This window comes from Rhinoraja longicauda, chromosome 16 (assembly GCF_053455715.1).
Source record: "Rhinoraja longicauda isolate Sanriku21f chromosome 16, sRhiLon1.1, whole genome shotgun sequence".
Lineage (NCBI taxonomy): Eukaryota > Metazoa > Chordata > Chondrichthyes > Rajiformes > Arhynchobatidae > Rhinoraja > Rhinoraja longicauda.
Window position 1 is genome coordinate 41,519,167 of NC_135968.1, and position 25,406 is coordinate 41,544,572.

General features: G+C 43.1%; 1 protein-coding gene across 4 annotated transcripts in view; it reads right to left on the minus strand.

Annotated features, from left to right (window-relative positions):
- The window catches only part of cfap46 (cilia and flagella associated protein 46), a 188,671-nt gene that overhangs the window by 135,654 nt on the left and 27,611 nt on the right, over window positions 1–25,406 (minus strand). For all 4 annotated transcript variants that reach the window (XR_013548319.1, XM_078413696.1, XM_078413695.1 and 1 more), the window contains 8 exons: window positions 20,231–20,329; window positions 19,059–19,249; window positions 17,535–17,763; window positions 11,185–11,305; window positions 9,429–9,555; window positions 4,440–4,567; window positions 4,193–4,335; window positions 705–823 (listed from right to left, as the gene is read on the minus strand). Coding sequence is in view for 3 of the 4 variants with exons in the window: in XM_078413696.1 (XP_078269822.1) it covers window positions 705–823; window positions 4,193–4,335; window positions 4,440–4,567; window positions 9,429–9,555; window positions 11,185–11,305; window positions 17,535–17,763; window positions 19,059–19,249; window positions 20,231–20,329 (1,157 nt within the window). In the remaining variant the exon portion in view is untranslated. The remainder of the gene's footprint in view (window positions 1–704; window positions 824–4,192; window positions 4,336–4,439; window positions 4,568–9,428; window positions 9,556–11,184; window positions 11,306–17,534; window positions 17,764–19,058; window positions 19,250–20,230; window positions 20,330–25,406) is intronic.

Sequence of the window (25,406 nt, forward strand, 5' to 3'; positions counted from 1 at the left end):
GGAGACAATAACCACAGTTGTACATCCAACCCCTAACTCAAGTTTCAACTTTTAATTTAAATTTTTTATTTTAGTCCTGTGCCAAACCCATTTACTTTTCTAAAAATTCAATAAATGGAGACCATATTTTTAAAAATAACTCAGGTTTGTCAATTAAGGCAAATCTTATTTTTTTCCAAATGCAGGGTCTCTGTCATTTCCGTAGTCCACATTTTAATTGTGGGGGTTATTGTTTTTTTCCAAAATTTAAGTATTAATTTTTTCGCAGTTATTAGACTGTAATCAAGAAAATGTACCTGACTTGCTGTAAAATTTGTAGTATGTTCTGATAATCCTAATATAATTAATTTTACTGTTATGACTCCAGAAATTAACTACACTACACTCCTGCAATTCAAAGTTTAGTTAATCGGGCCCTGCCTTTTAACCCAGCAGAAGCTAAGGCATATATTTTGGTTTTGAGTTTCACAATTACAAAATTGTAAACCATAAATCACGTATCAGTTCCTTCACTACCTCTATATTAATATAACACAATTAATATAATATAATAATAACGTTAATAATCTTCCTCTTAGTCACATCTTAATTTGGTAAAACTTGGGAACGTCAGACAGTTAATATAAGTGCATTTGTTTATCATTTCTAAACGATGTGATAATTTATAATTTCTCTACATTGGCAAATGCAAAAGATAGCAATACCTGTAAGTAATCCATTCTGGAGATTCCTCTAATCCCTGAGAATGTAATTGTTTTTCTCCTGGGAAAACTGCCACATTGTTGAACTCTGCACCGTCTGATCTTATTAACTGAATAGTTGCCTGGACAAGTAAATTACAATATTAAATATGTAGCCTTTGAAAAATATATCAAATCTTACTAACCAAATTAATTACTTTTAATTTGGAATAATTATGAACCAATTTTAAACAGAGATTGTTAATGATCTAAAGTAATTTGGAAATTGGTAGGTGGGTTTGTAAGGTGTATGGCCCCGAAATAGATGCACCAGCACCAGTGGCCAAGAATTGGAAGGGGATGTTTAGTTTAGTTTAGTTTAAAGATACAGCGCGGAAACAGGCCCTTCGGCCTACCGAGTCCGCGCTGATCAGCGATCCCCGCATATTAATGCTATCCTACACACACCAAGGACCATTTTTTACATTTACCAAGCCAATTTACCTGCATACCTGTATGTCTTTGGATGTGTGGAGCACTACTGAATGATCACACAGAGTGGCTGGGTGAGGGGGAGGATGTTGGACAAGCATGTTGGAAAGAGAGTTCTACAGTTCAAAATATATTGTAATTTGGATCAAATTTACAAAAAATATTGGGACAATTCTTCCATCGACTCTGCAATAAGGAAAACAGGTGAAGCTTTCAATAAATATCAGTTGTTCAACAATCTCCCACATTGCAGATGTTTGTCAAAATCTCACATACAAATTGGACAGGAAAGTGAATCCCCCCCCATAAGATCCAATGGAAAAGGGAAGTTGAATTGAAAACTGACAGTGGCTAAAAGCAAAGATTGATAGAAATTTTAGTATGTACATCTCAGTATTAGTGGTATATATAATTTGTGGTATACAGTACACACCGATCAGTGAAAACGTTATGACCTGATGAGCCAAAACATTATGACCACCTGCCTAATATGCTGTTGGTCCTCCGTGTGCAGCCCCATGCGCAGCAGGGTGCGATGCACTGTGTATTGTGACACATTCCTCCCATGACCACCATTAAAGTTTTCTGTGACTTGCGCCACAGTAGACCTTCTGTCAGTTCGGACCAGACGGGATAACCTTTGTTGCCCTCGCGCATCGATGAGCCTTGGGCACCCAACACCCCGTTGCCGGTTTGTGGTTTGTCCCTCCTCAGACCACTGTCGGTAGGTACTCACCACTGCTGACCGGGAGCACACCACAAGCCTTGCCATTTCAGAGATGCTCTGACCCAGTCGTCTGGCCATAACAATTTGGCCCTTGTCAAAGTCGCTCAGGTCTTTACTCCTGCCCATTTCTCCTGCATCCAACACATCAACTTCAGGAACTGACTGAACTTCACTTGCTGCCTAATATATCCCACCCCTTGACAGGTGTCATTGTAACAAGATAATCAATGTTATTCACTTTGCCTGTCAGTGGTCATAATGTTTTGACTGATCGGTGTATATAAATGATTTAGACTTAAATGGAGAAACAACGATCGATAAATTTATTCATGATTTCAAACGTTACTGAGATTGAGTAGTAACTGAAGAAGTAGTTTTACGATACAGGGAGGTTCAATGAAAAGCAAAAACATTTCCTGGAAAACAGAAATGAAAATAGAAAATAATGTAAACACAGAACATCTGGCAGCATTTGTGGAAAGAAATCAAACTGTCTTGGCTGGGATAAAAACAGAAAATGCTAGAAATGCTCAGTTTGTCAGGTAAACAAAGTTCAAATTTCAGGTAATCAGAACAGAGAAAAGTTAGAAATTAAAACATGCAGTTTAAATAGGAGAGGTAGAAAAAATAAGAACATGTCTGTGAGAGAGTGTAGACCAAGGGAGACTGAATGAGATGAATGTTGGCGATGCTCGCTGAGATAGTGTAGTCACGGTTTGTTAATCTGATCTGAGTGCCGAAGATGTAAGTGGAAGGTTGGTGGGTGAAAACAAAAGGATTAAAAAGTTGTGTTAAATCATCAGCTTCCTCATCAACAGAACACAATCAGTATGAATTGGCAGCAACACTTCCTCCTTGATAACCATCAGCACAGGAGCACATCAAGGCTGCGGGATCAGTCCTTGCTATACTGTTTAGCTGGACACAATTTGCAACTCCATCTTCAAATTCACTGATATCATGCCGACACTGTAAATTGCCCATAATGTGTAGGGAGTGGGATAAAATAGAATTAGTGCGAATGGGTGATTGACGGTCGGCGTGGACGATGGGCTGGAGGCCTGTTTTTATACTGTATCTCTAAACTAAACTAAACTAAACTAAACTAAATCACCACCATTGTTGGACAGATTATGAATGATGAGTATAGGAGGGAGATTGATGGACTAAATGAATGGTGCCAGAACAACAACGTTGCTCTCAACATCAGTAAAACCAAGGAACTGAATGCTGCTTTAGAAGGGGAAGGCAGAGAATTCACAAACCTGCCTTCATCAATGGGACAGTGGTGGAGAGAGTCAAAAACTTCAAATTCTGGGCATGCTTCTCTCGGAAGATCTGTCCTGGACCCAACAAATTGATGCAATTATAAAGAAAGCCCATCGACACCTCTACTCCCTCAGAAGATTGAGGAGATTCGGTATGTTGATGAATACTCACTCGAACATCTACAGGTGTACAGTAGAGAGCATATTGACTGGTTGCATCATGGCCCGATTCGGCAACTCGAATGCCCAGGAATGAAGCAGATTGCAAAAAGTGGTGAACATTGCCCAGTCTATCACAGGCACTGACGTCCACACCATCAAAGGGAACTACAGGAGTCGCTGCCTCAAAAAGGCAGCTAGCATCATCAGAGACCCGCACCACCTATGTTCTATGGCTATGCTCTCATTTCACTCCTGCCATCAGGAAGAAGGTATAGAAGCCTGAAAACTAACCTACAGGTTCAGGAACAGTTTCTTTCCAAAGACCATCAGGCTATTAAACACTACAACCTCATAATGAGCTCTGAACTACATAGACTTTGGGAGCATTGTTTGTGCCTTTGCACTATTATTGTTTTTTTAAATATGTACTGAACTTCTGTTTTGTTATTTATTAACGTAATTTACAAAGTATTATGCTTACATATCTGTTTTGCTGCTGCGTGAGAATTTAATTGTTCCATTTCTGCACAAATAACAATAAAAAACTCTTGATTCTCTTGACTCTGGATTCTTGATTAGAAAGAGTCTGCACAAGTGTTCTTTCTGTTGTATGTGGCAGACTTAACTGGATAAACATTGTTTTCTTATTAACCATTTTTTTGGAATGATTACTTCATAGAAAAATATTTATTTTCCTTCTTCACACAGCCAACATGTCCAAATTTTATGTAATTCATTTTCATAGATTATCCCATGGCTGTGTCACAATGCAATGTAGTATTTGTACAAGAATATATAAAAGTTGCATGTTAACATCGATGCGAATTCAAAATGACCTATTATTAAACCAGTGAACTACCTACCTCTCCTTTAATGAAGCACACGTCAGCAAGTAGTCGGATGACATCAATACAGGAATAAAATACTTTGCGAGTAGAGTGTAACAACGCTGATGAGATCCTCTCAACGCTGAATAACTGTTCAGCGATCACATTTATTGAGCTGTCTGCCGAAATAAATCAAAAATGGCAAACAAAATATATTTTCCAATTCATGCAGATGGACAATGGGCTTTTTTGAATAGTAATGCATCTATTGCTTTGATATTACCTTCGTTGCATCTTTCTGGTCTCCATCGCCCATCATCATACAATAAGCAAAACTGAGAAGCAACACGGCAGACATCCCAAACTTCCTGCTTGCGAGCAACTTTGACTAAATCAGTCCAGACTCCCACCCTATAAGCACAACAAAATGACAGGTATATTCTATACAAATGAAAGACAAAACCGTGTTTTGGTTGAGACATTAAACTAAGCCTTTGCCTGGTATTTATTCACAAAATGCTGGAGTAACTCAGCAGGTCAGGCAGCATCTTCAGTCTGAAGAAGGGTCTCGACCCGAAACGTCACCCATTCCTTCTCTCCTGAGACGCTGCCTGACCTGCTGAGTTACTCCAGCATTTTGTGAATAAATACCTTCGATTTGTACCAGCATCTGCAGTTATTTTCTTATATAAGCCTTTGTCTTGTCTCTCATCTACCTATAAAAGATCGTATAGTGTCATTTAAATAAAAACAGGAGTTAAATTGAATGTCCTAGCTAATATATATACTTCAATCAAGCATTTCCAATGAACAGGTCATTAATGTATTGCTGACGGTAATACTTAATGACGCACAAATTGACTGAAAAACACAAAGTGCCGGAGGAACTGAGCGGGTCAGGCAGCAGGTGTGGAGAGAATGGATGGTGAGTTTCAAACTGCAATCTCAGTATATTGAAATGGTTGTGAAGAAAACCAGTCCAAGACATTTCTGCTCTTTGAATATGTGAAGGAAAGGACAAGAAAGAGAATTGAAAAGGAAAAAGGCAGAAACATGGTCAGGTAGAGGTGGTTAGGTTCAACTGTGTCTGTGGAGGAACATTGGGGATTGAGTAGCATAGTTAAGAAGAAAATCAGAAGGGCAAAAAGGGATACCTCTGGTACATAAGTATAAGTAGAACACAAAGAGACGTTATAAATATTATTACGGAAAATATGGAAACCAGAGAGTGAATAGGGCCCCTTGTAAACCAGTGGTCATCTACATGTAGAGCTGCAGGAGAAGGTCCTCTGTGAATAATTCTTCTCTGCTTTTGCCACAGAGAAAGACATCAAGACGAGCGAACCTGAGAAAGCTAATGGAGGTGTTTGGAGGTCAGTTCACGTTACAAAATGCTGGACGTTCAATTATGCAAATCTCCCCAGGCCTGCTTGGGTATGTCCAAGGGCACCTTGGGAAGCTGGAGATTAAATTATAGGAGCCCTGGCTGAGATACATGTTTAGAGATACAGCATGGAAACTGGCCTTTCTGCCCACCAAGTCCACGCCGACCATCCTTCACCCGTTCACACTATTTCCATGTAATCCCATTTTTGTATCCACTCCTTACACAGTGAGGACATTTTACAGAGACCAATTAACCAACAAACCCACACTTCTTTGGGATGTGGGAGGAAACCAGAGCACCCAGAGGAAACCCACATGGTCACAGGAAGAACATTCAAATTCCCCACAGACAACACTCGAGGTCAGGATTGAACCCAGGGCTCTGGCATTATCAACTACATCACTGTACCGCCCTAATCATCATTAGACATGGTGAAGTGCTAGAAGTCTCAAAGATGGCTAACATTGGACTGCATTTAAGAAGGGGTGCAGAGAAAAACCTGGAAACTATAGACCAGTAAACCTAACATCTGTGGCAGGAGAGTTACTAGAGGGGGTTCAGAGGAATCAGGAAAGACAGGGTTTAATTAGGGATAGTCAGCATGGTCTGATGGGTGGGAGATCATGTCTCATGAAATTGATTGAGTTTTTTTTTGAAGTGACCTAGAAGGTTGATGAGGTTTATGAAGGATGAAGGTTTATATGGGCTTCACCAAGGCCTTTGAATCAGAGTTGGGCCCATTGCTGAAGAAGGGACTCGACCCGAAACGTCACCCATTTCTTCTCTCCAGAGATGCTGCCTGTCCAGCTGAGTTACTACAGCATTTTGTGTCTGTCTTTGGTTTAAACCAGCATCTGCAGTTCCTTCCTGCCCATTGCCATTTGCCATGTATATCAATAATTTGGAGGAGAATGTACAAGTTATAAATAGTATGTTTGAAGATTGTCCCAAAATAGGTGTTTTTTTTGGACAGTGAAGGTGGTTATCAAGATTTACAATAGAACTTGATCAGCTGGGAAAGTGGACCGAGGAATGGCAAATGGAGTTTAATTCAGATAAGTGTGAAGTGTTGCATTTTAGGAAGTCAAACTCGGGCAGCTCTTTCACAGTGAATGGTAGGGTTCCGCGGAGCGTTGTACAAGAGGTGGATCTAGGGATACAAGTACATAGTTCTCTGAAAGTGGCATTGCCTTCATCAGTCAGGAAATTGTGTTCAGAATGTGTAGGAAGGAACTGCAGATGCTGGTTTACACCAAAGATAAACACAATATGCTGTCTAACTCAGTGGGTCAGGCAGTACCTCTGGAGAAAAGGGATAGGTAACATTTCGGGACAAGACACTTTTTCAGACTGAGAGGCAGGGTAGAGGGAAGCTAGAGGTAACTCGATAACACAGCCAATCCCTAGAAAATCACTGGAGAACTAGAAAACTATGAACTAGCTTCTCCCCCCACAAATCCCCAGCGTTTCCCTTTATAATTGTGAAATCCAGGAAAAAGCCAAATGTGTCAATTTAGAAACAAAAATGTTGAGAATTCACGACTGTAAGAGATCATTCTGTTAACAAGCTCCATATAAATGGTCCATTTTCAGCAGGGTTTGGAAATGTCTTCTTATCACAGGTAGATGTTAATTCCCTTTGGTCACTTATGTCTCTTAAGCCATTATTTGTTTTTGCAAATTTCTCCAAGAGTCCACAATTCTCTCTGAAAACCAAACTTCTTGAGCACAATAGAGTTCTATGTCCAATTATTTTTAATGGATATCGTTTTATCCTGCCACACCAAACGGGTTAACACTGTCCTTAACTTTGCAAAGCGGGTCATCACAGGGACCATTTACATGTCCTCTCTCACATCGCCCCTCCCAGCATGCGCAGAAGGGAGAGGATGCTGAAAGATTGGAGCACCATCGAGGCTAACCCCGACCTTCCCATCCATGCTGACTTGACCAACCTGCCCAACATGCGCCTGAACTCCCGCAAACCCTTCTGGTCTTCAGCCAAATCCCTGGAAGACTTTGACCCCAAGACTGAGTGGCGCAGAGGCCGGAAAGCTGCCACCACCAACAACAGAGAGGTTATCACAGACCCCACAGTGAAACCACCGGGATTTGACCTCCATCGCAAGCAATGGCTAACCCTGAACAGGATCCGCACCCTTCATGCAAGATCAGCCCATCACCTGCACAAGTGGGGGATGACAGACAGCCCTGCTTGCGACTGCGGATATCCAGACCAGACCATCCCACACATGGTGAATGACTGCTCACTGAGGCTTTTCCCTGGTGGCATCAAGGCCATCCACCCAGCAACAGATGCTGCCCTGACCTGGATGTCTACCCTTGGCCTACAACTTTAGGCTGTGCACGCCATACGCACGAAGGAGACTTATTGCAAGTTTCATACTACCTGCAGTTTTTCTTCTGAGCCCTCCTTGAACCTGATGTGTGCCAGAAGAAAAGAAATAGAAAACAAATGGTTGAGTTTTTGACAGTGAAGAAGGTTGTCAAAGGATACAGCAGGATCTAGATATGTTTCAGATATAGGCAGGAAAATGGCAGATGGAGTTTAATCTGAGCAAGTGTGATGATTTCTACTTTGGAAGGTCAATTGTAAAGGGAAAGTGCACAGTAAATGTCAAGTTAATTGAATTGATTTGCCAAGTATGCATACATACAAGTAATCTGCCTTGGTGCTTTACCAACAAGGATAAAAATACAATATACAGTAAAAAATTAAAAATTAAACATTATAATTTAAACATATGAAATAAAATACCAGAGCATAAGGAGGCTATAGATTTTTGGCTGTTGAGTGGAAAAAAGCTGTGTATATTTCTGGTTCTGGCGGCTTTGACAGTCCGGAGTCCTCTCCCAGAGGGAAGTACTTCAAAGAGTTTGTGACCAGGGTGAGAGGGGTCGGAGATGATCTTGCCCACTCGCTTCCTGGCCCTTGCAGTGTACAGTACCTCCATGAGGGGAAGGTTGCATCCAACAACGATGCACTGCAGCCTCCAGATGTCATGCTTGGTGGCTGAGCCAAACCAGACCATGAACGGGAAGGTGAGGACAGACTCTATGATGGCAGTATAAAACTTCAAGTAAAGGACATAACAATTGTGAAAGTCACCACCCACCCCTAAATGATCTCCTGCCTTACCTCCATCCAATCTCTCCTTTACCAATCTCCCATCCAGCAACCCAAATAAAAATTCAACTCCTGTTCAAACTCGAGTATTTGAACATTACCACAATCTCCTCCCCCCCCCCCCTCCACCACCCACCCATCCCAACAGCTCCACCATTAGATTACTTAATTTGACATTGTTAGTGCCAATCCTTGAAGTCTGGCTAATTGAGTCTTCTCTCCAGAATCTTCTCTCCACATCTTCAGATACCTAGGTCCCATGTACCCCTAACCATTCCTCCTCAAACCATTGCCTCACCTTGCGCCTGACAACTTGTACCTCAGTGAAATTAGCTTAAGAGAGTTACACAGTGGTATAAGCATCTGTAGCTTTCTGATGCTTTGAAAATCAGATTTTTTTTCCTGCCTTTTCACAGCACATAACACATTCTTTCATGCGGAAAATATTGAAAGAAAACATAACGCTCCATTCATATTTTTTGATATTTTGACAAGATACAAAATAATGCATTTGCAAAGTCTTTCATATACTTTTGGTTAATATTCATAATTGTTTTGTTTGGAAGTTTTTGTCTCAAGTATGTTTTCAAAGTAAAAGGTACACAACATCTCGTCTTATCTAAAAAAGTGTAACATTTCACAGGTTCCCTCTCAAAATGAAGCAATAAAATCACTCCTGTTTAATTTCCAATTATTATTGATCAAATCTGTCCAAACACTGAAGTTAATTCCCCTACCTTAATTTATCATTTACGTCTTCAAGTCTATCCAGGTGTCCTTTGGTCTGCTGTATACAGTTCATGTAATTTTGAACTTTGGCAGCAAGGAGACCAACGAGGCCTGTGTTGCCATGGCCTACAAACACTGGAGAGAAAAAAACAATGATATCGTTATTGAGCTTGCAAACATCAGTTATTAGCGTGCTATCCTTCAGGGGATTGAAACGCAATGCCTTGAAGGGTTAAAGGGTTTTGCCTTGTCCCTTATTCAGTTCAAGTTACTTAAATTAATTTAATTAATCTAATACACCAACAGTAAATCAAAATGGTTTCAAGTCATTACAAATTTATACTCAAAATCAGTAAAAAAAAAACAATTGGACCACCACATTGTTAAAAAAAAATGGTGCTGGAGGCAGTTAAACATTGTGCGGATTTATTCGCTGATGCTTCAAGATGGTGAAAATATAGCATCCTGTTAGCGTCACTCATTAAGGTTCCTTACTTGGCCTTAATTCACTGATTTTTAACCAGCTGTTTGCCATAGCAAATCCCCAGGTAAATGCAGTGTACAGTTCTTGACTTCCATGCCAGGTCATGTTGACATTAAAAAATGGGAATAACCTGGAGGTTATTATATTTGCCCTCCACCTTGATCACATGACTCAAGCCAGGCTGATGCAGTATAACTACCTGAATTATTTTTGACTAATTTTAATGTATTTGTAAATACTGACACATTTTTACGTACAATATTATATAATACCCATCCATTCACCTACACATTGTTACAATAACTGATAATTGTATTTATATCAATACAGTGGTTTGATTGGTGAAAGTCTGTAAAAACTTAAATCCTGCTGCATCTTGCAGGAAATAAATTTTAGCTTGAAATCAATTGAAAAAAATATTGTGTAAGAAGAAACTTCAGATGCTGGTTGAAACCGAAAATAGACACAAAATGCTGGAGTAATTCAGCGGGACATAGAAACATAGAAAATAGGTGCAGGAGGAGGCCATTCTGCCCTTCGAGCCAGCACCGCCATTCATTGTGATCATGGCTGATCATCCATAATTCGTAACCTGTGCCCAACTTCTCCCTATATCCCTTGATTCTACTAGCCCCCAGAGCTCTATCTAACTCTCTCTTAAATCCATCCAGTGGTTTGGCCTCCACTGCCCTCTGTGGCAGAGAATTCCACAAATTCACAATTCTCTGGGTGAAAAAGTTCCTTCTCACCTCAGTTTTAAATGGCCTCCCCTTTATTCTAAGACTGTGGCCCCTGGTTCTGGACTCCCCCAACATTGGGAACATTTTTCCTGCATCTAGCTTGTCCAGTCCTTTTATAATTTTATATGTCTCTATAAAATCCCCTCTCATCCTTCTAAACTCCAGTGAATACAAGCCTGGTCTTTTCAATCTTTCCTCATATGACAGTCCCACCATCCCAGGGATCAATCTCGTGAACCTACACTGCACTGCCTCAATTACAAGGATGTCCTTCCTCAAATTAGGAGACACGCAGCATCTCTGGAGAAAAGGAATGGGTGACGTTTCGGGCCAAGACCCATGTTCAGACAATATTGGGGTGTACATGGGTAGTCCATCGGCTATCGCCCTTTTTAGGCCTTGATCAAAATTCATTATTTCGCCAAAGGCTTATACAACTGCTAAAATTGAAACAAAATGTTGTTACTGTTTTCATATCAAAACACATGTAGTGGACACTTGTTCCATAATTATATACTGAATGCCACATAAACAACTCACCCTTAGCCTTATTTTCACTATCAAGAACCTCCCGAAAAGAATTGGGAGATAAAGCCACTCCAGCCTTGATCATCAAAGATCGGTTCTGTTGGTCACATTTCAAGTCATTGAACCTTTTCACCTAAAATACAGAAAAACAATCTTATCTTATTGATTTAACTATCACACACATCAACAGAACAATAAACTTCTTTCAACAAAAGCAGTTTATTTGTTCTCTTTGGCATATAAAATGTGCTATATTTTCTATTTCTTAGATTTTTTTTCTACTCCAAATAAAAACTATATTTGATGATCAACCAAGTAAATGCAATTATATTAAGTAGCTCTCCTATGGAGCTACTCTCCTGATGAATTGGCTTGTGATTTCTGATGGAGTTAAAGTACACTTATAGTGCAGTAAATGCAGCAAAGCAACAAATTTACTGAAACAGCATATTACTTGTTTGACAAACCTAACAAATTCTGAAACTACGTTGCTCTGTCAAGCTCGGGACTTTGATGGTGTTGGACTGGCAAATTTAGATGAATCCCACTTAATACCCTAGTACCATTGTTTTTAAATTGTTTTTATACTATTATTATACATAAGCGGTGCAGAACCCCTGTGAGTCTAACGGGAATCGAGGAACTAGGGGTCCTGATGGTGAAAAGTGTTGCAGAAACAAGGACCCCGGTGTGGGAAAAATAGGATGATCATTGACATGTCATGAGCCAGATGTAGAACCATCAGGAATTCCAAAAAATCAAATAGCACATTATCAGAGTTTGATTGTACAGGTAATTCTGCTGTAACACGATAGTTGGGTTCCCTAGAAACCTTGTGTAATCGACATACACGTTACAAAAATAACTGTGGCAATTCCCCAATTCTGTTCAACAACTATTCCCCATCTCGATATCTGGTTTGGGCCCAACATCTGAGGAAGGATGTGCTAGCCCTGGAGAGGGTCCAGAGGAGGTTTACAAGAATGATCCCAGGAATTAGTGGGTTAACACATGATGAGCGTTTGAAGGCACTGGGCCTGTACTCACTGGAGTTTTGAAGAATGAGGAGGGTCCTCATTGAAATGTACCGAATAGTGAAGGGCTTGGATAAAGTGAATGTGGAGAGGATGTTTCCACTAGTGGGAGAGTCTAGGACTAGAGGTCATAGCCTCATAAATAAAGGGTGTTCCTGTAGGAAAGAGATGAGGAGGAATTTCTTTAATCAGAGGGTGGTGAATCTGTGGAATTCTTTGCCACAGAAGGCAGTGGGGTCCGTCAATTGATATTCTTGTTTAGTACGAGTGTCAGGGGTTATGGGGAGAAGGCAAGAGAATGGGGTTAGGAGAGAGAAATAGAGGAGCATATCTCAACGTTGATGTGACATTTGAACAACTTCAAGAGTTGAGCAATACAGGGCACCACCAATTCAGAAGTAATAGGTCGATCCCGGCGTCCTTCTTGATGTCCCTAAAATCCTCCCACATCCGGAGATCGTCTCCTGTACAGAGGACAGGCATCTCCACACCTTGTAATTTCGATAAACGGCTTCGGGAATCTCTTTCTGCATCTTCCATTCTTCCAACATGGAGAGGTGTGGACACAGTATGGTTCATGAACAGACCTCCCAACATTTGATTTTACAAATTCATAATTTTGATGTCCAAAATTCAGAATTTTACATCAAATTCATAATATGGCATGTAATGCAACTTTTCAGCAAAAGTATGCACGCCAAATGCGCATACGCGTTGCGCTACATTCATGTGTGAAAAATGACTATTATTTCCAACAGTCTGTAGTTCTTGGACTACATGTACAATGTCAGGCCTATCATGAGTATATTCTGGTATTTAAAGAAAAGTTATTGAACAGAAATACTTTTTACAACAAAGAAAAAATCGTTTTGTTTTGTTTTTTCTATTTTGGTTTTTCCGTACACATCCCAATTCTCTGGATATTGAATAAAAGAACAATAGTCATAAAATGGATGACTAAGTTATGAAGAAAGAGTTTCATTTAAAACTGCACATACCTAATTTCATTGAAGACATACTTGCTCCAGTGGTCTTCAACAGCAAAACACAATGGCCCGGCGGGCGGCGAGGAGAGGCGAGGACCGGTGGGCGGCATAGGTGACGCTCCCCCCACATGGGCCGCGGAACGAAACGGGCGTCTGCCGGGAAGTGGGAGCTGAACGAAAGTGATGACCCTCCCCCCAACAGCGCACGCGCAGTCACCTGGCTTCCTTCTTAAGTAGGTTTAGGCCTGGTCTGGCGGCCATCTTATGTGAGGACCGGCCCGGACTGCGCATGTGTTGGTTTTTAAAAACTTTAAAATGTGCATAACTTAAAAAATAGAACACCAATTTCAATAAAACTACAATTTTTTACCATTAAAGTGACGACGGAGAGTAAGGTGGGCCTAAAATTGTAGCGCTATCTTGTACCGTTTTGGCTGAAGTTCGATCACAAACAAACAAACAAATGAGAGTTTTAGTATATAGATGATAGTGTGGCGGTCCCTGGGTATTAGGCCACTCCTAGGGTCAGTCCCCTCGGCACTTGACGGACAGGGACGAGGGACTGCCCACAGGCTACGGGGTTTCTACTCAGGGTTTTTTGGGGAGTGTTTCATCCCTTCGGTGGAACTCGTTGTGAATGAATGCTCACAACCTGCATTAAAGAACTTTCAAAACCTGCCTGGCGTCCAGCCTATTTCTGGCCACGTCCAGGCCACTACACTGGTGATCCCGACGTTCATCACGCGTCGTGATGGACCAGAACAATGCACAACCTGGTCCCGCCGACCTCGAAGCCGTCGCGCTAAAGCTCCCGACTGTGTGGACCGAAGAGCCTGATGTTTGGTTCCAGCAGGCAGAGGCACCGTTTGCTGTGCGGTGGATGAAACTAAGTATTTCTACGGCGTCGACGCTCTGGACCAGGCGACCGCGAGGCGAGTTAAACCTTACCACCGTGACCCCCCCCCCCCCCCCCGGCAGCTAACAAATATGCGGGCCTCAAGGCCCTGCTCATCAGGAGGTTTGGCCTTAGCGACTCCGAGCGGGCAACTCGGATTCTGTGTATGGACGGCCTCGGTGACCGCCGGCCGTCGGCCCTCCTGGAGGACATGCTCGCCCTTATGGGTGACCATGAGCCCCGTTTCTTGTTCAAGCATGCTTTCCTTTGGCAGCTCCCAGCCGACATCCGCCTGCAGCTCGCCAACGATCCATTCACCAACACGGAGGCGCTGGGCGAGCGCGCTGACCAGCTGTGGATGGCCTGTCAGGAGGAGCTGGAATCGCTGGCTGTTCTCTCCGCAGCGGCGGGAGGCGCACAGCAGGTCGGGGCCTCCGTCGACCGCGTCTCAGGGCAACTTCCGTGGCGAAATGTGGCCGCCATCGGGCTGGCACAGGCACGTCGTCCCCGCACGGCCCGCCGGCAGTTTCTTCCGACGCCAGCAGAGGTCGCTGGTGCTCGGCCCAGCCAGCAGCACCTCCTCTACCGCTGGAGGCCACCAGAGGTCGCTGGTGGTCGGCCCAGTCAGCACCATCGCCGATACCACCGGACACCAGCAGATGGGGCTGGTGCTATTCCACCGCCGCTGGGGACCAGCAGCCAAGCAATGTTGCCCGCCTTGTGCCTTCCCAGGAAACGTAGGGACCGGCCGGCAGTGATTCCTTCGGAGGCCGGCCAGATCAATTACGTGTTCGCTCGGAATCGCCGCACGGGGATCGGTTCCTCGTGACACCGGAGTGTCCTGCCTCCTTCCACCGCCGTCATCCGTGTGGGCAAACGCGGCCCCTTCCTCACTGCGGCGAATGGGAGCCCTATCAGTACTTACGGGATCTGCACGCTTGCCCACAACTTCGGCCAGAGCTGGTTTTCGTGGGGGTTTGTCGTCGCCGACGTTTCCCAGCCGCTGCTGGCCGCCGATTTCCTGCGAGCGCATTCAATGCTCGTGGATGTACTCCAGTACGCCTGGTGCACTCCAGCACGCTGGAGCCGGCCTCCCTCCACGTTGGACCCCTGTCGTCCGTGGATGCGACTTACACGCGCATCCTGGCAGATTTCCCGGACATCATTGAACCCCACTTCCGCTCCTCCGCCCCCAAGCACGGGGTGGAGCACCACATCCCTACCACCCATGCACGCCCGTGCGCGGCATCTTGCACCGGACAAGTCCGTCTAGCTCGGGAGGAGTTCCGCCGGATGGAGTCGATGGGCATCGTGCGCTCCTCCGATAGTCCATGGCGTCACCGCTCCACATGGTCCCCAAGGCGGACGGGGGCTGGTGCCCGTGTGGGGACTACCGTCGCCTGAGTGTTGCAACCGTCATCGACAGGTACCCGGTCCCTCACATCCAGGACTTCAATGCCCGCCGACATCCCCAAGACAGCCATTATTACACCGTTCGGGCTGTTTGAATTCTTGAGGATGCCGTTCGTGTTGAAGAACGCCGCACAGGCCTCCGCCATCCCAGGGCATGACCCACCTCTTCACCGTGGTCGACCGTTTCACGCAGTGCCCTGAGGCTATTCCGCTGGCGGACACCTCGACAGCCACCTGCGCTCGGGGCCTTGGCGGCGCACTGGATCGCCCGCTTCGGGGTGCCGCTGGACATAACGTCCAACCGGGGGCCTCAGTTTACCTCGGAACTGTGGTCGGCCATGGCACGCCTCCTGGGAGTTCGCCTACACCACACTACGGCGAATCATCCACAGGCGAACGGGCTGGTGGAACGGTTTCACCGCCAGCTGAAGGCTGCCCTGAAGGCACGGCTCACTGAGCCAGACTGGGTGGACGCCCTGCCGTGGATTTTGCTGGGGATCTGCACTGCACCCAAAGAGGACTTGGCCTCCTCCTCCACCGAGTTGGTGTACGGGGCCCCCTTGACGGTTCCCGGGGAGTTCATCCCATTGGCACAGGGTCAAGTAGAGAAGCCTTCGGACGCCCTGCAACATCTTCGGCAGATGGTGGGCAGGATGGCGCCGGTGCCCACGTCTCGTCATAGGTCCTTCCTTCCGCACGTTCCTCCTGTTCTGGAGGACTGCCAGTTCGTTTTCCTGCGCAGGGAGGCTCTTCGGACACCTCTCCAGCGGCCGTACGAGGGCCCCTTCCGGGTCCTGCAACACGGCTCGTCCACATTCGTCTTGGACATGGGGGGGTCGGAGTGAAACCGTTTCGGTTGCGTGGCTGAAGTCAGCGCACGTTGACATTGATCGGCCGCGCCTGCGAGGTCACCCTTCGTCTAGGTTACCTCCTCCAGTGTCTGCTCCGTCCCCTCCACCTGTCGGTCAGCCGCCGGTTCCTGCGCCGGGCGTGGTGCGCACCCGGGCTGGTCGCCTCGTGCGCCCTCCTGTCCGTTTCGTACCTCTAGTTCTTGGGGGGGGGGTTCCTGTAGCGGTCCCTGGGTATTAGGCCACTCCTAGGGTCAATCCGCTCGGCACTTGACGGACAGGGACGAGGGACTGCCCACTGGCTACGGGGTTTCTACCCAGGGTTTTTTGGGGAGTGTTTCATCCCTTCGGTGGAACTCGTTGTGAGTGGATGCTCACAACTTTCATTAAAGAACTTTCAAAACCTGCCTGGCGTCCAGCCTATTTCTGGCCACGTCCAGGCCACTACAATAGTTACACACTTGTGTTCTTATTGATAATGTGAACTTCCTAATGCCTTTTGTCTGTAATTTTGATTAAGCTATATCATATCATGTGAAAAGGCCATTTTGGGTCTTTCTGTCTTGAATTATTATTTTTAGTATGATGACTTCAGTTAATTCAGGTGAGGCAGAGGTACACTTGCACCTCCTCGAACCTCATCTATTGTATCCGCTGTTCCAGATGTCAACTTCTCCACATTGGCGACACCAAACGCAGGCTTGGCAATCGTTTCACTCAACTTCTTTGCTCAGTCCACCTGAACCAACCTGATCTCCCGGTGGCTCAGCACTTCTACTCCCCCTCCCACTCCCAGTCTGACCTTTCTGTCATGCGCCTCCTCCATTGTCATAGTGAAGCCCAGCGCAAATTGTAGGAACAGCATCTCATATTTCGCTTGGGCAGTTTACACACGAGCAGTATGAACATTGACCTCCAACCAGATAGTTCCTCTGTCCCTCTCTTTCCCCTCCCCCTTCCCAGTTCTCCCACTGTCTTCCTGTCTCCAACTACATCCTATCTTTGTCCTGCCCCCTCCACTGGCATCAGTCTGAAGAAGGGTCTCGACCTGAAATGTCACCCATTCTTTCTCCCTTGAGATGCTGCCTGACCCACTGAGTTACTCCAGCATTTTGTGTCTACCTTCAATTTGAACCAGCATCTGGAGTTATTTTCCTACACATCAGTTAATTGTTCTACATTTTACCTGTTCGATGATCAGAATGGCTTGGTCCTCTTGGAGGTTTGGAGATGCATAAATTGATAAGTACAGCTGCAATCGATGCAATGTTTGTTTGATGTAATTCTTGTATGGTCCCTTGTTGTTTAGATAAAATGCCTTTTGAAGTTGGTCCATGGCAACCTCTATTCGATTTTCAGCCTCTTCAAATTGAGCTATTTCCATATGAACTTGGCAACGCAGCTTAACCAACAAGCTAATAAAAAAGAAAACAATTTAAAGTGTTTTTGTAATGCAACATAACTTTTAAATTGGGAATCTTGGGAAATGACAGAAGAGCACGCATTCTTGCGAGTAATCATGCACTTGGGATTTAAGGGTAAAATGCTTCCACAATCTATGGCAGACAAATTGTAATCATGAAGTATTCAACATTAGTCCTTTGTAATCTTATAAAAACACATCAATAAATTTCACTTAAGGATGCTATTGCTGCTAAAATCCTAAAACACAGCAATGAAAAGTTTCAGTTTCTGACTCTGAAGAAGAGCCTCGAACCAAAACGTCACACGTTCCTTCTCTCCAGAGATGCTGCCTGACCTGCTGAGTTACTCCAGCATGTTCTGAGACCATATTAGTTTAGATAATAAGTTATACAAAGATTTTTAGGAATCTTCATATTCTAACGAAAATAGTACATTAAAGGTGCATGGTAAATTGATGAATTTCTTGCCCAATAAACCCATATTCTAGATTTATTTCACTCTCTTAACTATCTCATCAAAGTCCCCTTACATCAGAATTATAAGAAATAATGCATGACAGAATACTACACATAGACTCTTTTAGAACATTTTAAATGAAGAGGTGAACACCAAGTTATTTGTTTTTTGGTTGTAGCAATATCCAAAAGGTCTAACAGCAAAATTAACAGCTTTAATGGTGAAATATATATTGCTTCTTCCACCTTTCCAAGAAATTCTAAACCATCACCTTATGCTAACTTCATATATTAAACCAAGGCGGCAAATTTAAATGCCAATAATATTCAACTTTTTCTATCCAAGAATAATATAAGTGTGAATGTTCTACTTTGGATAGCAGTATAAACTGTGTGGAAGACAAAACCTCTGTTCCCTCACCCCCCTATTCTCTCTTTCCACCTAGGCCAGGACCACTGTTGTCACACCCTTTCTTTCTCTATATGAATGGAGCACTGATTCCTCACCCATGTTGCTCCTGCTTACTCTTCTTATCAATGCCTCAGAAGGCAGTAGAATTCACTGCCTCAGAAGGCAGTGGAGGCCAATTCTCTGAATGCATCCAAGAGAGAGCTAGATAGAGCTCTTAAGGATAGCAGAGTCAGGGGGTATGGGGAGAAGGCAGGAACGGGGTACTGATTGAGAATGATCAGCCATGATCACATTGAATGGTGGTGCTGGCTCGAAGTCTGAATGGCCTACTCCTGCACCTATTGTCTATAATGCCGCATTGCAGCATGTACCCACTTCACCCAGAGTATTTAAAAAAAGAGCTTTGAGCTCCAGTTACCTGTCGAGATCTTGAAGAATTGTTGCGATGTTGACCAATGGTTTGTACACATGCTTTCGCAAATTAGTTTCAAGCATCGGTAGACAAAGGTTCCACAGAGTCACACAGACAGTTTCAATTAGACTTCCATTTCCTTCACGTATAGCATTTCGCAGGATTTGATCTAATCGTCTAATTACTCTCAAGGAATGCTATAAAAATGGAAGTTACAAAATCAGATTAACAGCAAGGTTTTATTTAACATATATAAAGCCAATCATTTTATTGTTTTATTAAATGTCCAAAATTCTTATGTATATGAACTGGGGCGATGTAGGAATGATGTTTCACCAAGCTGGGGTTCAAGAAACACAGGTCACTGCGTTAAAATAATGGGCTGGCCATTCTAGGTACATAAGAAGGAATTTTGCCAACCAGAGAGAGGTGAGACTTTGGGTATTTTCTATCTAAGAAGGTTGCCAAGATTATTCTTGTCACCAAGAATATTCAAGACAGAGACAGATATTTAAGGGAATCAAGCGATATGAGGTAAGTGCAGGAAAGTGTCACTAAAATAACAAAACGAGCCATGATATTAAATGTACAGGAAAGAACTGCAGATGCTGGTTTAAATCAAAGGTAGACACAAAATGTCTCCGCCCGAAACGTCACCCATTCTTTCTCTCCAGAGATGCTGCCTGTCCCGCTGAGTTATTCCAGCATTTTTGTGTCTACCATGATATTAAATGGTAGGCAAGTCAATTTCATCTACTGCTTCATCTATGTCTTGCATTCTCATGTTCTAAATAAGAAAGTCGACCAAATATGAAGGTTACCCAACAATTATATTCTTAAAATCCTCTATCATCGCCCATTCTGCTCATCTATGTCTTGTAATTCTTATGTTCTAAATAAGAAAGTCGACCAAACATAAAGGTTACCCAACAATTATATTCTTAAAATGCTCTTCATCGCCCATTCTGCTCTTTGGACTTCATAATATTGACTTTTAAAACCCAATCCAACATATTTTTTCTTCCCTAATGTAAAGAACACCCTTATTCCATTAATTAAACCTTTACCATTATTAACTCATCTTAAATATCTTACATGTAATGATTCAGATTAACACAAAGTATATAGAAAATTAAAAAAAACAAAATGGAGCTGGAAAATCAAAGAAGCAATAATACCTCTACAAAACTCTTGGTGCATTTCTCTGTCTTTTTACTCAGCCTTTGTATTTCAAGTTCCGACTCCAAGCACTCAATTTCCATTGCTGTTGCTTTATCCTGTAGAATCAGATGGGTCATAGACATCTTATTACACTGTTGGCTAAATTGCAATTGCTCAAAGTTTAAAGTCAAACACAAATTTATGTACAGAAAGTGTTTTTTAAAAAAAATATCAGGAATATTTTAGGTGATAGTTTAATGAGATAACATACAAAAATGGCTGATTAACTATCTTTTTCAAAAATATACTTCATACATAAAATTTGCACAAATCTGGCAGAATACATTCATGTTGCCACAAGCCCCATTGTTCCATCCATTTACAAGATTTACATTGTGTCTTCTGGTTGTCAATATTTTCAAGAGAGAGTGTTTAATTGTTAAGGAACTATGAAATTCTTACTTGCTGCAGCTTTAAGGTCCATCAACGCACAAACACAACAAACAAATATATAATTATCAATAATAAAATAAATTATCAGTGATACTCAGTTACCAGACCATGATCATGCAAACCGAAGAATGTAATGCAATCTAATGTAATGTAAAACAAAGTCCAGGGTAGTTTGTGGCTCAAGTGGGATTGCAGTTTGGGTTGTGCAGTGTAGATCTAGACACTGAATGACTGATGGGAAGAGGTTATTCTTGAACATTGAAATCACAGTTCTCAGGTTCGTGAACCTCCTTCCCGATGGTAGCAGTGGGATGAAAATGTGACCAGGGCATTATGGGTCTTTGATATTAGCTGCCTTTCTGAGGCAGCACCTCCTGTAGATACTTTTAATGGTGGGGAGATCAATACCGATAATGAACTGGCCAACGTCCACCACTTTCTGCAATTTCCTCTGTACCTAGATGTTTGAGTGTCAGGCTGTGAGGCAACCGGTCGGTATGCTCTTGACCATACACCTGTAGAGGTTTAATAGAGTATTCGGCAACATGCCAAATCTCCACAATCTCCTCAGAAAGTAGAGACGTTCACGAGCTGTCTTTGTGATTGATTTGTGATTAATTTGTATTTCTTTTGCTTCCAATCCTAAGTAACAAGTTGCTCACTTAATAAATTGAAACATTTTAAATGGATGCTTTATTAATTACAAAGAACCCTATTAAAGTTTAGAGATTAAATGAACAAAACTATAATAATTTTGCTTGCATCATTGATAACAAATAAATTGCTTTCGCATGGAATCAACCTAGAATTTCCTGTGCTTGTTTTTCAGATGCACAACATGCTTTGCAAATTTCATCAGGCATCAATTTCTTTAATTTACTGCTCTGTGGTCAAGATTGAACAGTTCGAACGCCTCACCATTTATTACGTACCAATGACCTGTCTTATCACTAAGATTTCAGGAAAGATAATTTTCTTTTCATCCTTTTTATATTTAAGAATTTTTCTTTCCAAAACCCGAGGGGCTGAAATTTCCTCAGGGACTTAGAAGGGCACGACAACCAGAGAAGCTTTCTGAATGGATATACCCTTGCTATTCATCAAAGAAAAAGAAGAGCTTCAAAGGCAAGTATTACTGAAAATGGATCACCATGGCCAGCAGCAGCAAACCACCTGTCATCTTCCAATTGCCCCCCCCCCCCCCCCCCCCCCACGTGATGGCATCATATTCTCATTTATGTACTTGGTGCTACATTAATGTGAATTGTATTTGGGTGGTGCATATCATTTATAGGACTCTCTGCATCCATTTATATCAGTGTTGAGTTCGAAAAAAAATGAACAGAAAAAAAAGTATGCATTCGGAAATATTTTACCAAATTACCACAGAGATTTGATAAAGACAACTATTTGACTAACCAGATTGAATAGATTTAGTTTATTTTAGAGATACAGCCCACCGAATCCCCACCGACCAGCGATCCCCGCGCATATACACTATCCTACCCACACTCGGGACAATTTACTTATACCAAGCCAATACGCCTGCATATCTGTACGTCTTTGGAGTGCGGGAGGAAACTGAAGATCTCAGAGAAAACCCACGCAGGTCACGGGGAGAACGTACAAACTCCATACAGACAGCACCTGTAGTCAAGACCGAACCCGGGCTTCCGAAGTTGCAAGCACTGCTAGGCAACAACTCTACCGCTGTGCCACCATGCTGCAAATGATGAAACCGAGATTACCTTAGGTTACATCATCTCCCGTAATACCTTACTTAGCACTCAGAATATATTATATTCCCAGAAACATGATATATATATATATATATATATATATATATATATATATATATAGAGGTGCTGTATATATAGTGACAGCACCTACTCCCTCAGCTGCTGCTCTGATCCCAATCACTGGCTTACAGGCAGGAGAGGCCAGTCCCCACCATCATTGGTAACAGCCATGTCCAATTAGCTGATATTGGATTGGCCACCTGAACCTCGTCAGTCCAAGGGTCTCGACCCGAAACATCACCCATTCCCAGAGATTTCTCCAGAGATGCTGTCTGACCTGCTGAGTTGCTCCAGCTTTTTGTGTCTATCTTCAGTTTAAACCAGCATCTGCAGTTCCTTCCTACACATACTCCACATAAAACCCTGCCAGTCCAGCCACAAGGGGAGAAGGTGATGGAATAAATTGTAGAGAAAGAGAGGAAGAAAAAGAAGGGATGGAGAGAGAAAGGGAAAGGAACGTGGGGCTCCTCCCTCCCTGCTGTAAGTGTTCCCCCGTCGCAAGTTTAAGAAAGACTGGGCCACCAGAACAAACCCGAGACCACCATTGCCACTGTGTGGTCAAGAATAGGCTGCCGGAAAGAAGCCTTAACATCCAGTGCCTCTACTGAGGCTATGACTGAGTGTTTGGGGCAAGCCTGTGCCAGTGTCTCTTCCTACCCACTGAAAATGAGGGATGGCGTCCACACAGAGAGGCAAAGTCTGAGCCAGAAGGATAACCCAGAAACCGCCAGCGCCGCCTCTACAAGCCCACAAGCTGAGCTGACAGGATAAGCCTAGGACCACTAGTGCTTTCTCTCAAGGCAAGGGTAAAAAACTGCAATGAGATGCCCGAGATCGCCAATGTTTCACCTTCAAGACCAGGACTGACAGGCTACTGGGACAAGCCTGAAATCGCCAGTGCAGCCTACATGTGCCCTAGCAATGTCGGGGCTGTGGCCCATGTGGTCCTGGCCCTTCTTGCCTCTGTAAATAAAACATCACGAGCTAGTTCACCCTATTGCGAGTGTCATTGGTTCCACTCGGTCAATGCTGAACCTGGCGCTATTCCCAATGCCACAATATAGATATTATCATAATATATATATATTAAAAAATAGTGTTGTGCCCATGTCCACCTTATTAGCGCGTGATGTATTGCTGGGAATTTGGAGATCAGAAAAGTTGCAAAAATCCTTGTCCTTGCCATGACTGGATGGTGTTGTGGTAGAAACAGTGTTTCTGGGAACCTCCCATGAATCCCTGCTTTCCCAGTTGCTGCAGTGACAAAAACTTGGCTAAAATCCTTCCCCTCCACTGGCACTCTCATAGCAATGGATTGCTCTGCAGAAAGAGAATGTGAGGGCTGGGGTTGGTCAAACCAGGGTCGAGGGGTTGATCTCAGTTTAGTGAAGCGAATGTGGGTAATTGCTTTGAATACATTGTGGCTGCTCTGCACACCACTGGGACCATAAGGACCCTTGCATCGTGCCACAGAAGCTGATCACAGTTGATTTTAAATGTCTCTGGTCTGCAGGGAGCTGTACGGCCACACAAAGTGTTGGGGTAACAAGGAACTGCAGATGCTCCAATCGTGTGTAGAATTTGTTTTGTTACTCAATGGGTCAGGCAGCTTCTCTGGAGAACATGCACAGATGACATTTCGTGTTAACACCCTTCTACAGACCCCTCTAAAGAGTTGGGGAGACAGCACTGAGCAGCTACACCCTTTGCCCACATTCAGCTTCTCTTACCAGTTCTCAAAGGCAGTCTTTCCACACTGAGCCATGGGGAACTATTTGCTATAAAGGCACCAGAAGAGGGCAGAGATTTGTGCTGGGATCCCAGCATCAAGGTGTTCAGCAGAGTAGTGCATGGCAATGGGAAGAGTCATATTGGCATACAGCATGGAAACAGGACCTTCAGCCTAACCTGTCCATGCTGATGCCTCAGGGCATGAATATCTATATCTATCCACTGTGCCTGCACACCTTTTGGAAGTCAGCCAGTCAATCCATGTTACCTCTATTCATACCCTGGAGCATAAGCATGGACAGGTTAGGCTGAAGGTCCTGTTTCCATATCTATATATATATATATATATATATATATATATATATATATATATATATATATATAAATAAATAAATGGCATGTAAGTCAGGTAAATATGATTAGTTCTTATCATAAATATGTCCATATAGCACAATAAGTATTGCACCACATGATTGGACTTGATGCCATCAATTGCACGTGAAGCATTTCAAAGTGCTTTCATTTACATATCTTTACAGCATTTCCCACAATTCAAGGTCATGTGCATAGAAGGAATTAACCATCCTGCCTAAACAGCCTAGGGAATGCATTTGTTCTGCTGGCAGTAACGCTTCTTTCTGGAATGCGGACAGGTATTAAATAAATCAATGGAACAATTTCCTCATATGTACAATGTGGATAAAATTGAGTGATAGTCAGGATATTTCTTGCAAGGTTTGACAACTTCTTAAGACATGACATTGACAACGTAGAAAGTAAATGCTGTAAGAAATAGGCAAGCTTGTTAATTGATCCCCTGCTATGCCACAGAATGACTTGCTTCTAGTTGAACCAACAACTATTCATCCTGTCGTGATACATTAGAAAAATATTTAATAATCATTAATTTTTGATGATCATAAATTCTCCAGTATGTTACCCCAACTCCAACCTAGTTCTGCAAACAATTCACATTTTTAAATCTTGCATTCCGGTATTTACAATTTAACCACTCCTGGTTAAATTTATTTACCGTCTATAGCAATTACAAGAAGCTTCATGACCGCAATACTGTACCTTGTAGTATGCATTGTTTGGATGATGTTTTATGCAGTTAGCTTGATGTATGATATTCAAATTTAAAAAGGCAGTAACACATCACTGCTGATATCACTCTAAATATATAGCATTGACATAAACTCCATCAGTT